This window comes from Anser cygnoides, chromosome 14, assembly GCF_040182565.1.
Source record: "Anser cygnoides isolate HZ-2024a breed goose chromosome 14, Taihu_goose_T2T_genome, whole genome shotgun sequence".
NCBI lineage: Eukaryota > Metazoa > Chordata > Aves > Anseriformes > Anatidae > Anser > Anser cygnoides.
The window spans coordinates 3,759,292-3,775,374 of NC_089886.1; the positions used below are offsets into that span (position 1 = coordinate 3,759,292).

Here is a 16,083-nt window from a genome sequence, read left to right on the forward strand (position 1 = left end):
GCGCGGCCGCGCTGCGCTTTTAAGCCCCGGCTGCTGCCGGCAGCGCCGCCGGGCTCCGCGCTGCGCCGCTCCGCGCCCCCCCCCGCACCCCCCCCCCCCCGGCATGGGCACGGGCACGGGCACGGGCACGGGCAGGGGCAGCGTCCAGCTGCAGGACTTCGCCGCCGGCTGGGTGGGCGGTAAGGTGCCGCGGGGGTCGGCGGTGGAGCGGGGCAGGGGGGGGCGAGGGGAGGGTTTTGGGGGGTACGCGTGGGTTTTTGGGGGGTTTTGGGTAGAAATAGCGCAGGTTAAGCAGTTTCTGGAGGTGAGGTCGTTTCGGTCTAAGCAACGGCAGCAGCATCTCGTTGGCACAGCGGTGGGCTCTGCGCACACGCAGGTGGGACACCCACGGGTGTCAGCGCCACGCTGCCCCCCCACACCCCCCCGAGCACCCTTGTCGAGGCTCCCTGCTCTGTAGTGGGGCTGGGAGGGGAGCGCCGGGACCCCCACAGCCCTCCTGTTCCCCCCCCCCCCGGCCCCACTAAAGCAAAGGGTGCCGCTGGAAGGGAAGGGGCTTGGGCTGGTCTGCTGGAAATGCTGCTGGAAACCGTCGGGAAAATAACTCAGAGAAAGGAAAGGCAAGGGAAAGGTGTGCAGGGCCAGCAGCGGTGTGGTGTCTTACGGAAGGGAAAGTTCCCGCTGGGTGGACCAGGTGAGAAGGGGCACAGCCGTGGGACACGCAGCGCATGGGGCGAGCGTGGTGCCCACATGCCAGAGCTCTGCCCGGGCTCATGCCGATGCCAGGCGGAGGAAGGAGGTGTGGGGTGCTCAGGGATCCTGACTGGCCAGACGAGGTTAATAGGTTAGCTGAACTGACAAAAATCCAGAAACTCCGCCAAAAGCTTACGCGAGCAACTGACTTGCGGATCGATGCAGCCCGCGGAGGCTGTGCGGCACTCAGGCGCTCCGTCAGCCGCGCTGGCCCCATGCTATCCCCCAGGATATCCCCCACACACCCCCAGGAGTGGGGCAGGAACCGGGGTGACCAGCCACCAGCACACAGCCTCAGGCCTGGGTGGCAGCAGCCAGGTTTCATTTATAGTGCTGGACCGCAGACGGTTGCAGGTTAACGTCCTGGACAAGCGGGGACACTTTAATAATGCATTTTGAGTAAAGTCATAAGGTGTTGACCAAGGACATGATGCTCTTTGCAGCCTGAACCTACTAGGAGTGTGAAATTTCATATAGTCTCAAAAATACTTGTGTAAACCCAGCAAAGGGGACACTGAGACGTGGAGGCAGCACAAACTATCCACCATCTCCACAAACACCTTGAAAACCGCGGGGGTTGTTTGCAACAAGCACACAAACTCGTGTCCTGGCCGTGGTGCGCGGGTCACTTGGCCCTCCAGGAGCAGGGGGAAAGCACACGGTCCTGCTGGGGGGGCTCCTGGCAGCAAGTGGTGTGGGTAGGTTGGCAGGACGGTGTCAGGGAATGGGACGGATGGGACGGTTTCTCCTAGGGAAAGTGCAGGTAACGTGGTTGGATGGGACTCCAGAGACTGGTACTGAGCAGGACCCCCTTTATCCGAATCACCCCTGGTGGGTATCCCTGTAAGCTGCTTGTAAACCAGCAGAGGATGGGGGTTTGCAGTCCCCATCTGCAGTTGGCTCTAGTGGCTCACTTGCTGAGCCAGACGGTATTTCCTCACGTCTAATCTGAATCTCGCCATGTCAAGGCTAAAAGTTGCATGTGTTTACAGGAGTGCAAGGGAAACGGGTCATTAATGGGCAGGACATTAACATCTAACACCCCTCCTACCGCTCAGACACCTTTAAGGGTGTTGGAGTTCAAGAGGACACGCAGGGAAGAAGCTCAGGTGTGTCTGCCTGGCTCCTGCCTCTTGCCAGAGAAGCGGCACCGTGCGGTGTCACCCTGGCTTGGCTCAGGATGGCTGTTTTCCCGGAAATCCCTCCTCTTCCCCTGCAAACGCATTGCCTCCTGTCCTGTCCGAAAAGCTTCTTCAGCATTTTTTGTAAAACTTTGTTTTCCTCCCCAGGAGCCGCGAGCGTGGTTGTGGGCCACCCGCTGGACACCATCAAGGTAAAACCCCTTGATCCGCACTCTCATGGCACCACCCAAAAAACCCGCGGGCAGGGGGGCAGCCTCTCTTGAGATGACTCTGCAGAAAACCTTCTTTTCATCCCAAGGGGGAATTTAGAAATGTTTTCATAGGCTTTAGTCTTTCTCCCTCTCCACCGTTCATTTTGAATGGGAAACCAAAATACCTGGCAGATACGTGTGAGCTCCTCTGGTGAGGATTAATACTGAAAATCAAAACTGGCCTTACATAATGCTGGGCTTACTGAACAGTTCTGCCGGTGTTTTATTGAACTTTGCTACAAAAAAGTATTCAAAGGGCAGTGGGAGAACTGTATTTGTTTTGCTCCAGGCGCATTTTTATGTGTTTTCCTAGTGTCGGCAGTCCTGTAGGGGCAGAGTGTTGAAATTGTTATCCCAGGGCTATGACAGGCGATATTTACTATTCCTGTAAGAAAAATACTCCTCAGAAGGAAGGACTGAGAGATACAAGGAGGTGTTCACTAGCAGGTTCACCAACCTCTGCAGACGTTAACACAGCCCCGCCGGGCTGAGCATCCCCACCGGTGCGGAGCTATGGGGGAAGCCCTTGTCTTCCCTTCTCCTTTCGCACAGCCCGACATCTCGGGCCACCTTTCCTGGTTCAGCTGCTCTGCCCACGTGCCCTGACCTAGCACAAGCTGCTGGCACCAGGCGGGGCTGCCAGCTGTGGCAGACCCGAAGACCAAAAGGTCCTATTGCACCTGAAGGAGCCATGGAGGGCCACGGGGAGGGTGCAGGGACCGGCAGGGCCCACATCACATCCTTCCCCGACCACCACAGCCATCCCCCCGCACACAGCCAGCTCTCCAGCCCCGTTGTCTGTGGCTAAGCTGCTGCTATCGGCCCCGGGAGCATCACAGCATGGGAAGGGTGCAGGCCCCCGGCAGGAGCAGCAAGGCTCGGGCAGGGCTCCGGCAGTGCAGGCTCTGTCCCAGCTTGCCGAGGACCCGTGCTGGCATCCCTGTCTCAGGATGGAGCTCGGGGATGCCACTGCTGGGTTTGGAGAGTTTGGCAATAGCTGCTGGAGGATCCTGCTGGGCTGTGCCAAGCTTCTGGGTGCCAGGAGAGCCCATCCTTCATGCTTATAAAGGCAAGTGTCAGCCTGAAGCTGCTGCGCTGGGGGCTGGACGGTGCTGGGGAATATCAAGCAGGCAGACTCGTTGTCTGTCCAAATTCAGGGGTCGGGAAGTGGAAAGGAGAGGTTTTGTGCAGCAGCAGACCTGTGAGGGGCAGCTGGGCGGCACTGGCAGCCCCTGGGCCTGGGGGGCTCCCCGGCTGGAGGAGACAGGGCTGAAGGATTTCAGCTTATCTACGAGGCAGGTCTGCACCGAGCAGCTTGTGAGGGTATTCGATTGCTCTCAGTTATTCAAAAAATGTATTAACTTGAACCTCTAAATACCTGGTTACTGTGTAAAAGAAAAAACAACGAGCCCATGGAGGCCAAATGGGAACCTGTGGGCTATGCGTGCAAATCAAGCCAGGGGGGAATGCAGAGCTGTGTGCTGCAGCCACCCAGCCGCGTCCTGGTAACGTCGGTGCTGGTCGTAGGGAGCAGGGGGCTGTGCGCCCAGAGCAGGATGGTGCTGGGCACCTTGAGCAACATGCTCTGCAGGAGCCGGAGCTGCAGTGCCACGTCCGAGCTTTCTGGAAGCGCTCGGTAAATCTTCCACTTTCAGCTTCTCCGTGGTTGCAGTGCCCGGGGGTTCAGAGCAGGCCATCTTCATGGAAGGAGGCCAAAACAGCCCCAAATGGCACTGGGGGAAGGAGCCCAAGGTGAGGAAAGCGGCGTTCCCAACCCGGGAGATGAGGAACCATGTGCTGGGCTGGAGATGCTTGGTGGCAAAAGGCACCGCTTGGCCAGGGCGGGACTCCGCCCTTGGCAGGGCGCAGGACCAAACGGTTGGGTCATTCCACCTGTTCTCCCCAGGCACGAACTCCAGAGGGCACTCACTCTTTTGGGTTTTAAATACCTAAATTGGGTTCCTGCCTCACCCTGCTGCAAGCCTGGGCTGTGCCACCAAGGAAAGCATTGCAGGGTGGCGCCATCCCTGCAGCCTTCTTTTCACCACGCCAGTGTCCTGCCGGCAGCAGTGCTGGTGGATACGGCTAGAAATGCCGCCCAGCTTCCTTAAAAACATCCCCGACAGAGCGTGTGCAAGGGTCTTCCTACAGAAAAAAATCGCTCTTTAAAAAAGAGATCCTGTGTACAGAGCGGGGCTTCCATTTCCTCGCCCACCTCTAAGTCCCAAAACGCATCACCTACTTGTAAGGATTATTTTACTGCAAACTTGTGAACAGCTTGAGTGAAAGATGATCTAAGTGTATGTGTGTGTAAAATATATATGTGAGAGGGGAAGTATGTCGAATAATGCAGACCTTGTCATGATTTACCTGCCATTTCTTACAGCTGTTGTAGGCACTTTTTGGAAGGTGAATAGCCATTGCTTTCCAGAAACAAAATGCCTTTGTTGGAAATGATGTAAAACTGTATCTTTGAGGGAAGCATGGAGAATTTCTGAGTTAGAGCTGAATTATTTTCGTCCTGTTTAGTATTTGTATGTCTTTACAATCCACCTTGAAGCAGAAGGGTCCTGGAAGCCTCCCAGGGGAGCTCTTTCCCCATCCTCCAGCAATGCCTCCCAGCCTCCACGGAAAGCCTCCGAACGGAGCAGACCGCATCACCCTCCGGTTTCTACATAAATCATGAACGTGCAAGTGATGGTATTGCACACCAGCGATCTGCTGGGACAGGGTAGCTGGTCTGCTCTCGAGAGCGATTTGACAGTCATCGATTCCAGATGTTGCAGAACAGCTTCAGAGCCCTGAGGTCCTGCTTAGCCCTGCTTCTGGCAAAGTTCAAGGGGAGTGGATGCATATATATCTTACTTTATTGCTCTGTTTTCTTTACAGCTAAGCAAGGATTCACTCTCAAAGCAAAGTACGTGTTGTTTACATAGCATGAGCTTTCACCCGTCTGGAAGTGTGGGGTTTTAATCACATTTCACGAATGTGTTTTGCAGACCCGTTTGCAAGCTGGACAAGGATATGGAAATACACTCAACTGTGTTCTTACTGTGTACAGAAATGAGTCTGTAAGTACTTTATCATACTTACAAATATGCTGGTAGAAAACGCAGGAAGATAAATAAATAAATGCATGAAGCAATTATATAAAATCAGTGTTGACACCAAAGTTGGTGCAATTCCATTCAATGCCTAAAGAAGGACTAAAGACTGCGAATCCTCGCAGCCTCCTCTTGCTAACTCTTGCCAGCTCCCTTGGTAACCCCTATAGGGAAAAGACATGATAAATGACACTGCCCGTGTGCCCCCATGGGTCAGGCTGTTACACCCACATCGGCTGTTTTACCTGTACCTGCCAGCAAAACTCTTTACCGGAGGTATTTTGCTGTCTTTGGTGATGCCAGGAAAGAAGCTGACCATAGGAGAGACTTTTCCGTGATTTCCTGTGCTTTCAGAATACTCCCGCATCCTGCACGATCTTCTCCTTAGCACTACGAATTAATTTTCATGTGCTCAGCATGTGCATGCGGTTGCTTCCAAGAGGCATCTGCTACTCGGATTTGCAGCTCTGGCTGACAGAGCAGCGGGTGGTTGTGCGGCTCAGCCCCACTCCCCTCTCCCTGCAGGCAGCGTTCCCGGTGCTGCCGTCCCTGCCTGAGGGATGGGAGCAACCAAACCCTGAAAACAGGGACAAGAGGAAGATCCAGTGATCATTGTCTTGCATCACATGAAAGCCAATTTTTCCTTGGGGACAGAGTAGGAAGGCAGATGCACAGAGCAAGCAGAACAGTGAGGAGGAATTTGCCATGGTTTGCGAGCCAGACAGATAAGAGCAGCTGTGCCAAGCTGCTCTAGTAACTCCTGCTCCTTTCCCATGTAGGTGGCTGGCTTCTTCAAAGGCATGTCCTTCCCGCTGGCCAGCATTGCTGTCTACAGCTCGGTGGTGTTCGGTGTCTTCAGCAACACGCAGCGGCTCCTCAGCCAGCTCCGGCACGGAGATGCCTCCCATGCGCCGGCGCTGGCCGACGTGGCGCTCGCCAGCATGGTGGCGGGGTTCGTCTCCGTCGGGATCGGCACTCCTGTTGACCTGGTGAAGATAAGGCTGCAGATGCAAACACAGCCATACATCACAGGTAGGAAAGCAAAAGTTTATTCTTGCTTGCTCTGCTGGTCCTGGCGTACGGAGCTACCTGGCACACGGCTGTGTGAGGATCACGATGGTGGCAACCAGTACCTATTGCCAATTGCTACTTCTCAGGATGTTTTCCAACTTTTTAGACTATTTCTCACCTTTGCAGGCGATAAGTTTGTTGTTGCAGTTTCTTGGCTTTATGCCTATTGAACGTATCTCAGGATGTCTCTGGTTCTCAGGCACCCAGCTGCACTTCAGGGATGCCAGCTGCACTTTTCAAGGATGCTTCTGGTTCCCAGGCTGGGTTCCCAGGCTGGCAGAGATCTCCTGTCAGTATTTCAGCAGACATTCTCTTCCATCTGTATTTCTCCCATTTTACCCTTGTTGCCTCTGTGGCTGCTCCTAACACTCTGAGCTCTGGGTCTCCTGGAGATCCCGCCAGCAGCACCGCAGCTGCCATCGCAAACTCTCAGTCTCACACATTTACGTACTTCACCCTTCTTTGTTCAAAGCAAAAATTTCTAAAATGCATTTGCAAACCGTTGGCTCTGCAGAACCGCCACCTCTGCAAAAACTGCCGTCCAAAAGAGCTGCTCTGCCCAGGCAGTGGCTGGACTTCATCACAGGTTGCCAGCGCAGAGCAAACCCCAGTCCTCTGCCTCAGAAGGGCGAGACTCTGAAGACGTTGAGGCTTTCAGAGATACAGCTTGCCACCAGATGTGGTCAAATCTATGAAAATTGGGCACATAGCCTTAAACTTATTTGGAGAACCCACTGAACACATACCTATTGGAAGGTATGTATTGCAACTAAGAAAGCATGCCCTGAAGTGTCCAAACATCCGTTAAAGTAGACCTAAGTCCTCTTTTTAAAAATGTTTTTCCCTCACTATGTATTGATCCCAGCAAAAGAAAAAGCATGGCAGCGATTTCTGTCTCTTGGATGGATGGTGGTGGGCTTTTGCAAGGACCTGTAGCTATATAACTATCATAACACTTGTATCTTTTTTTTTTTCCCTTTTTTTTTTTTTTTTAAGCCAACAATAAACTAAAGCCCACAGTTCCTGGATCTCCTATGTACCGCGGCCCGATTCACTGCTTTAGGACAGTCCTACAGAAAGAAGGGATAGCAGGAATATACCGAGGTGTGGGAGCAATGCTTCTGAGGGATGTTCCCGGGTACTGCCTGTATTTCATCCCTTACACATTTTTCTGTGGATGGATTACCCCTGACGGATGCATTTCCCCGAATCCCTCTTCCGTGTGGCTTGCAGGGGGTGTAGCAGGTAAGCACCTTTTTCCCCACAACACTGGCAAAACAAGGACAGGAAGGGTCCCAGGGCAGATGTCTGGGGCTGGCTCAGGGGCTGCCCCATTCTCCTGCTCACCAGCAGCGGACATGGGGCTGAGCAAGCATCTCCCTCAGGGCCAGGCCCCCTGGCCCCAAGGCTGCACTTTATGACTTGACAGACTGTATGGAAGCTGCGCTGTCAGCTCTTCGCCAGGCTCAGTGGCAGTGAGAAGGAAACCAGGCGGTGCTGCCTTCTCCCCGGATGTCGCACAGCAGCCAAAATGCCTCCAGAAGAGGACTTCAACCTGTTGGCTGCCCACCAGGAGGGTGTGCACCCTCCCCGCATGCTGCAGAAACCACAGATCAGCAGAGTTGACTTACTGATTTTCTTTCCCTTTCTCCTCCCTCCCCCACCTTTTATTTTTCCTGTGTACACCTGCCAGGAAGGCTGGCATGTACACCCCCATGCTTACGTGTGCAAGTCCACCCGTTTGCTCCCTACCCATTTATTGGCCATTTTTAAATTGCAGATCCCTAAATACAGAACAATTTTTAGGTCAGGTAATGATTAAACAGCACTTTCTCTGTTTCTCCTGCAAATAAACAGAGCTGTGGTTTATCTGAACAGCTTCTCTAGTATGCCCCAACACTCACGTAGGTCCAGACATGCTCTTGTCAGTCCAGCTGTGTGTGCCATGTATTGCGGCCACGTGCAGGGAAATTTCATAACCCAGTAAATCTCTTCTGTATGGAACCAACACGATGTGTCTGGGAAAGTGGGAACGGCTGAAGATGGTATTTGCTACACGTTCCCAAGACTGATACATGGGTGCTCTTGGTTGTGTTGGAAGCAACACTGACATTTTCAGAGACAAAATGTTCCATCCAGCTGCAGGCTAATTGGTGTAAATGGAGAGTTTCTGTGTAGGAATGACAATGCATCTCAGCTGTGGGGAGCCTAAATTTGGTTCCAGGCAAACAGCCTCTTCTTCGCATTCTCAGCTCAAAATTTGCTTTTCAGTAATACTGTCGGATGACTCCAGTTTTTCTGAAATGTGGCAGCTCCTGGCAGTTTGGGCATGTCCATGTCCACCAGAAGCACCGCAGAAGCAGTGTTTTTACCTGGGTGAGCAACTTCTGGGCTGCCTGCATTTGTTTACTGGCGTAACCCCCAAAATCTCAGTGCTTCTTCCTGAAACAGGGAACTTTGCTCCCACAAATACCGTTTCTGTGCCTGAGCAGGGTGAATGCCCTGAGATGCATATCCAGTGAGTATGATGCGGTGGGTGAGACACGATGTTCCCAGTTCACTGGCCTGCAGCCAAGAAAACACAGAGAAGTTGTTCAAATACCTCGTCATGGTCAAAGCCCAGGTGTGTGTTGGGATAAGGAAGGGATTCTCTCCTGCATTTTTTTTTTAGGAGTAATTTCCTGGGGGACTGCTACTCCAATGGATGTTGTGAAAAGTCGACTTCAGGCAGATGGAGTTTACTTAAACAAGTACAAGGGGATCCTTGACTGTATCCTGCAGAGCTACCAGAATGAGGGCCTAAAAGTAAGTGGTATTTGAAGTAAAATCTGCGTGTCAGGCATCTGATTTTTTAATTGGGAAATACAATGGCTGTTACAAACCCATCTGCAGAGTTGAGAGACAACTAAAGCCAGTTAGCTATAAATTGTAATAATTACAGTAGGTAATTATAGTACAGATTCTAGTTCATAATTGTGAGAGTAATAATGTGCCTTGCAGAAATGAAAAAATGAGTGACTGAGGGTCATAGTCTGCTTGTGTTATTAACTTAAAATAACACTTTGTGTCAGTGTGCTTAACTGTGGATATAATTTGACATATCATAAATTAGTGATGGAAATTGCTGTTTTAAATCAGAATTGCATCAGTTTTCATTGTGAAGAAGGACTGTGTGCCAAAAAACACCCTCCTTTTTCTGACTTTATTTATTAGTGTAATAAAAGTTGTTTTTTTTTCTTTTTTTTTTTCTGTCTGCAAACCTTGTCTCAGTTAAATGTGAATGGCAGAAAACCAGGGTTTGCAGGTTTATTGCACCACCAATATATGCTTATGGGAAGTGATGTCTTCTGATATTGAATTAAATCTGTATTTCAGTTGTCATCAAAACATCATGTGGGCTCCTAGCTCAAAAGTGTTAATTTTCACATTCTGAGGGAAAAGTAGCAAGTTGAAGCAACAAGAAAAATAACCTACAAAATCACAAGTCAGTGGGATTTAAATATTTGACAACATGCCACTATATTATGCCAGCTGTCATAGGAGCTTGCAGTCTGGTTGGGTTTTGGCTGTTGAGTGAAGAAAATCACATTGCTATGAAGCACCCAGAAGCACCCAGAGAAATACTAAGGAGAGCTTTCGGTCGCCCTCACCCAGTACCCTCCTTGGCCTGCCTGAATATTAATTCAGGCACTCAGTTTTGTTGCCTGGGGTCTGAGCTGCTTGTGGTTTGTTTGTTGTCATTCCTGGCGCCTGGACAGAGCCTGCGGTAGAGTTGAGTAATAGCTGAGCGATAAGACCAGACCCTTCTGTCATAGGAAAAATTGTTTTGTATGTTTGGAGACACAGAACTGACAGAAGGCAAGCCCAGATCTGGATGTTTTCATGCTGGGACAATGGAACGGCATTTTCAGTGGCATATAAAAAAACCCCTATATATATATATATATATATATCTCCCTCTTTCTCCATAGTCAGGTGTGCTCACTCTGGTGAGAAAAGAAATATGCCTCTGGGCTTTTCTTTATAAATCTTCATTATTATTTAACTTGGATCTATCATGTTACCTTATGGATACTAGAAAAACTTGAATTTACTCCCAGAAAACTCCGTTGTTTCAGACAGAATAAAATACCCCAGGTAAATCAAGTAATATCCCAAATAGCCCAATACCACAGCTTCACATTGCAAACGCCATCCTAAACAATGTGAACATGTTTTGATTCTGTCTCGTACGAGTCAACTCCACGCAGAACTGGATTTATTGGATACAAGAGAAGGCTTGTTTAGCTGTGCTCAGGATTTCAGGGGAAGAACACTGGTTAGACATTTAAATCCACAGGCTTCCAGTCTCGTTACCAAGATCTCCAATTCAGTCTTACAGTAGCTATGGGAGTTTTGCCTAAGGCCTGGACAGGCCCTGCCTTCCTGATGTTACTTCTCTTTTCTACTCTGAAATTCTGGTGGTTAGATTAGTGACCACAGTGGTTAGCCGGGGAGGTTAACGGGGTGATTTTTCAGGCCAGCAATCCTTATTCTGTAAATTGGCTCTCCTGGCCCCCCAGTGGTTTGTGCTCGGCCTAGCGCAGGCCTGGCAGTAGCGCTTGTAGGTGAAGGCGCTGCGCAGGGAGACAGGCCTAGGCCTGGCGTGGGGAACGACCAGGGCCCCTTCTCCACAATCCAGAAAGCACTTAAGTGGGTGGGCACTGAAGTTTAACCTTAGGAACCTAAATGTGAAACTATCAGCTGATATCGAATATCTTTTCCAAAGCCAGCATGTGAGAGCTAGTGCTCAGCAAGGTACAGATTAAGTCCAGATTTCTACTGATTGAGAAATGGTTGCTATACTCAGAAATGAAACACATAAAAAATGTTCCCTCTCTTGTTCCCAACTGTCGTTTGCCACCATAGAGCTAGCCCAGAAATTGAAACATTAGCTGTGTGAAAGCAACAGCTTTGTTGTTGTACCTCGGCATTTTCATGATGCTCAAACACTCATGTACGCAAAGGGAAGGAAAAACCCTAGCCAGGTAGGACAGCACTGGAAGAAGGTTTAGATTTCTTGGTTTCTGATGTCCACCAGTAGCATGAGGCCCTCTACTGCTTCTGGTTCTTGCTGGCCGTTACATAAAAAGGTCTATAGGGAACACAGAGCAGACCGATGCCAAACCAGCCACTTTAGCCGTTACATTTACATTCTCCACCGCACACTTCAGCAAAGACCATCAGTGGGAGCCTGAGCAAACCCTCCTGAGCAAACCAAGGTTGGGTTCTCCAGAACCCCACCATGACTTAGTTCAACGTTTTCGTCTTCTTGAAACAGCCAGTATATTCCTGTGCTCTAACCTTTCTCCATCCCCAACAGGTCTTTTTTAGGGGCATCACGGTCAATGCAGTGCGAGGATTCCCAATGAGTTCAGCCATGTTTCTTGGCTATGAACTTTCTCTCAAAGCAATGAAAAGAGACCAAACTGAGACCAATCCTTAACTTCCAGGTCAGCGCATAAAGACCCTCTAGCTTTATTAAAATTAGAGAATTAACCTTTGAATCAAATGGAGTTGCAATTGTAGAGGTTCTCTGAAAATCAGGTAACTTACATGGGTACCTACATCTGGACGGGCAAACACTTTTCAAATATGGGTCTGGGATTTGCAGCACAAAAGAGACATACCGATGGATTTTCGTTTCATTCCAGACCTCCTGGAATTTCATTGCAATCCATTTTGATTGTTGGGATTGTCTTGATTAATGTGATTCAGAAAAGAAAATCTGAAAGGAGAGTATTTTCTAACATAAATTTTGAAATATTCTGACTAAAGTCTCTGCACGGTATCCTTTCCTCTCTTGATCTACCACACAGACCTGAAATTAAGCCCTGACAAAGTGTGTTGACTATCAACTAACAGTTTTACTCTTTTCTTCATAAATTTAGGGTTGAATAAAGGAGCATCATTAAAAATATCTGATTATGGAAAATTTTAACAGCTAAATACCCAAAATCATTCATGGCAGTCTGCTGTTTTGTGTGGTACTTTATAAACCTCCTTCTTTCTTATTTCAAAAGCATTGCCAAGAAGACCTGATCAGTCTCCTACTTTCCTGAGCAGTATGGTGGTGGTGAGGGCTCACTGATCTGATCGAAGACTCCCGGCACTGCAGAAGCCCACAGCTAAGGCATCTGCTTTCTCTTCTGCCATGGACATAGTCCCTGGAGGGCTCCAAACCTGCACCAGCCCGTTCAAGTCCAAAGACTATTTTCTTTTCAAAGCTTTCACTCTGTTGTCTAGGAGCACCTTACTAATTTTCATTGTGGTGTTGCACTTTTTCACTAATGGCATTTTGCTCATTGAAACAATGGAACAACTTCCCTTTCCTACACAAGTGAGATACACCCAAAGCCAGCCCACATAACATTATCCGAGTGAGTGTTTTTTTGTACAATACCATGTATAATGCTCATTTTTGTGAACAAGGATCTCCTGCTCTGGAAAGAAAAAGGGAAAGCATTGTGGGTGTGCGGGTGCTTTTTGTGGAGGAACGTCTGGATTCCTACCAAATCCTAACTCGCTTTCAGGATTGAAGAACTGGATGATTCCATCTGTATGAATGAATACTTTTGTTTTGCATTATAGAATTCCCCACTTTGCCACAGTTTAATACATTATCATGAACAGATGTGAAGGTCTTCAAAAACTTCAGTTTGTTATCCAAGGTCTAAATTAAACTGGGAAACGTAAGGATGATATAAATTCAGATTCTAAGCCGCTCTTTTACCTCAGAAGACAATAAAACAAGCCCACGATTCATATAGATGGCTGCCTATTGACTTAGCTGACTTGCCCTGTGTAGCTCTCCAGTGACCTGGTAGCGGTACATGCCGGCGTCTGCTAGCCCATCTGATTTCTCTGCTGTGACAGTCCAGCCTGCCAACTGCCAAATCCTGCAGACATTGCTTTGCAGCCTTGAGCAGATGCCATCAAAAGAAGTCCCTAAGGCATGCAGAGTCTGTCCCAAACTGTGTCCTCTAAAATACACCAGCTGCCTTCAGACCTCCAGCTCTGCTGCAATCGTACAGAGATGACTGGGGCACCCAGGTCTCTCTTTGGTCTACCTCAGTTTTTCAATTAATCTCAAGACTTTTTACATCATGATTATTGCTGTTTATTCTGTTAAATATCTCCATGCTTTATTTTCTAAGCGTGGAGCTTCTGATGCCAAAAAACAAGAAGAACCAGCACTGCAGTGAGAAGAGGACTCTGGTGGCACTGGCAGGAGAGGCTGAGGGGTAACAGCCTTGCACATCAAGGGATGTGTGGTGAGGAGGAATTGGTCCAGGACCACACCGTCCTCTGGGAAATGTTTGGTTCCCTCCATCCTCTTCTGGAGAAGGAGACCCTGGGGATAAAGCTCAGCAATGGCGGTTTTAGCAGATGTTTCTGAAGACAGCCTGGAGAAGACAGCCTGAAGCAGCCATCCAGCTTTCCTCCATAAAAGGAGAAGAAAGAAGGAGAAACTTGTACATCCTTATTCCTTGATGAATGGAAGAATTGGCTGCAAGACTTGGAGAGCTCAGCAGAAATTGCCTAAAAACTTGGGCCTGGAGCAGTGCTCAGAAATGGGCTCCCAGACCTCCCAAACGAGTGTGGGCTCCTCTTTGCTGGGGCCTGAATTAAAATCAGAAGGATGGCTTCCCCCCAAAATGGCCCTAAAAAGTGGGAGAAACAGCCGGTGTTGCTTCATCTCAGGACTTGTAGGCAAGGAAGCTCATAGCCTTTGAGCTTGGCAAGAACACAAGGAACTGTTTTTGACAAACTATGTATAAAATTGATGAGCCTTCACTCAAGTATTTGTTGCTGGCTACATTTATGGAGTCATCCTTTCCATGTTACCTATTTTAATACGTATGCGTAAAACATGTTCTCTAGATGCGTAATGTCTTGTGTCCCCAGGGATAATACGTGGGGAAACTGGCTTTTCAATGCAAATAAACTGTTGGTTATCTGCCTGCATTATGTAAAATGGGCCGTGAATGAATTAAACTGGTGAGGTTTGCAACGGGCTGTGAATCTGAATAACGTCCTCGAGGTGCCCAGGTTCGGTGTTTGGTGCCCTTGGGGTACGAGCCCCGTCTTGGAGCCGCATGATGATTTTTCCTGTTATTCGTCATCCAGAGAAACAAATATCGCGATGGATGCCCAGGATTTACCCAGGCAAAACTCTCAGGAGCTGCCAGGGAGAGCTGGTGTTGAAAGAGGGGCAGAAAGCTTTCCGTGCAGACGTCGGGAAAGCATGTGGGAAGTGAGCGACACGGGTCGGCCACACGATGGCATCCTCGTCCGCTGCGTGGGGCACGACCGGCGGACACGGGCTGCCTCTGTCCGTCTGTCCGTCTGTCTGTCGTGCCCAACTTAGTCCCGAGCCCGGGCTTGCTGCCAGGCCGGCACACGCAGGGCTGATTCCGGGGGTCCCTGCCCACCCGATGCCTGCTGGACCCACGATTTGAGAAGCGTGTCATCCCTTTGGCGTTCACCCAAAGCAGCAGTGGGATGGGTCGGGAGGGTTTTGGGGTGATGGCAGACCCCATCACCGCACAGAGGTCATCCCGATGCTGGGTCAGGTGCAGCAAGGTGGGGACAAGCGGTTGTACCCAGTGCTGCACTGGAGCATGGCAGGTCCTTGCACACCTCTGAGCATGGTGCCCATAAATAATTTAGTCTTGCTTTTGGGGTAGTGAGCACCCGGCTGTCACTGAGGAAGGGCGTCCAGTGGCAGGTAGGGTGACACCGGAGGGTTCAGCCCCACGTCGCAAAGGAGAGGGATGGCAATTGCAATTTATGTGCGCGGAGACTTGACAGGTCTTGCAATTGCTTTTCTATGTGATATCTCAAATGCGTTGTTATTTTAGAGATTGTATTGATATTATTCATTGATAGACAGCAGGATTTCTAAGGAATCCTTTCGGGAACCTGCTGATTACATTCTAAAACAATACCTTGCCTGCCAGACAAGCGGCCGTACAGACAGTCTGAATATATAAAGTACCAGTTGCATACATTGGTGGGTTTGTTCCTGAATCACACAAGCAAAAAATCGCCCGTCAGCACAACCCTGCATCTGGACCTGCTGCTCTGCCAGCATTGGTGGCACCTTCCCCAGCCCGGCTGCATGACAGCTTGTTTGCAAACCCTCCCAGAGCCCCAGATTTCTATTATAAATGCAGTAAATCCTGATCTTGGTAAAAAAAAAAAATGAGAAGTAAGACCAGAAGGAACAAGGATACCTACATCTATGCTTTTCCTCCCTGGAATGCAAAAGCGTACTCAGGCCTGTCATGCCTTAAATGAGTCTGTAATTGCCCAATTTTCTTGTTGCTGGTGGTGTTCCAGCTCTTACAACACCCGATATTACTTAATGAGGTGCGGGCTGGTTAGCTGTTTTTCCCAGTTCCTACAGTACCCAATGCGACCGAAGAAAGGTAACAGCTTATTCTCCCCCTCCAGCTTTGTCTATCTTCAGAGTCAGGCATTAGGAGAACAACCAACCCGCTCAGAGCCATACATATGCTACAGAATGAGAATATCTTTTTAAGGAAGTCCCAGAGGTCCTATATGAGGTTTCTTCACAAAAGATGTGAAACTGATGTAAAATAAATCAAGAAATCCTTTCTTAGTATAGCTGAAATGCTAAGGCTAGAGGGATGGTAAATCACCAAGTCTCTCAAAAGAATATGAAGCTCCTCTTGAGTTATGGTGAAAGCAGTGGATAAC

General features: G+C 49.5%; 1 protein-coding gene across 2 annotated transcripts; it reads left to right on the plus strand.

Annotated features, from left to right (window-relative positions):
* The first annotated feature begins 40 nt into the window (after positions 1–40).
* Positions 41–14,374, plus strand: SLC25A48 (solute carrier family 25 member 48). 2 transcript variants are annotated; one of them, XM_066977049.1, is made up of 8 exons: positions 41–179; positions 2,040–2,083; positions 5,143–5,214; positions 6,027–6,279; positions 7,315–7,563; positions 8,990–9,123; positions 11,681–11,810; positions 12,381–14,374. In XM_066977049.1, the coding sequence occupies exons 1-7, from the start codon at positions 104–106 to the stop codon at positions 11,801–11,803; spliced, it is 951 nt and encodes a 316-aa protein (XP_066833150.1). In that variant the 5' UTR covers positions 41–103; the 3' UTR covers positions 11,804–11,810; positions 12,381–14,374. The 2 variants fall into 2 exon arrangements, with proteins under 2 accessions (XP_066833150.1, XP_066833151.1); XM_066977050.1 differs by lacking the exon at positions 11,681–11,810.
* Positions 14,375–16,083: the final 1,709 nt, after the last annotated feature.

Coding starts and splice junctions, on each gene's coding strand:
- SLC25A48 (XM_066977049.1), top strand. CDS start 104: ATGGGCACGGGCACGGGCACGGGCACGGGCAGGGGCAGCGTCCAGCTG. Junction 5,215..6,026: donor CTGTGTACAGAAATGAGTCT/GTAAGTACTTTA, acceptor TTTCCCATGTAG/GTGGCTGGCTTCTTCAAAGG. Junction 9,124..11,680: donor ACCAGAATGAGGGCCTAAAA/GTAAGTGGTATT, acceptor CATCCCCAACAG/GTCTTTTTTAGGGGCATCAC.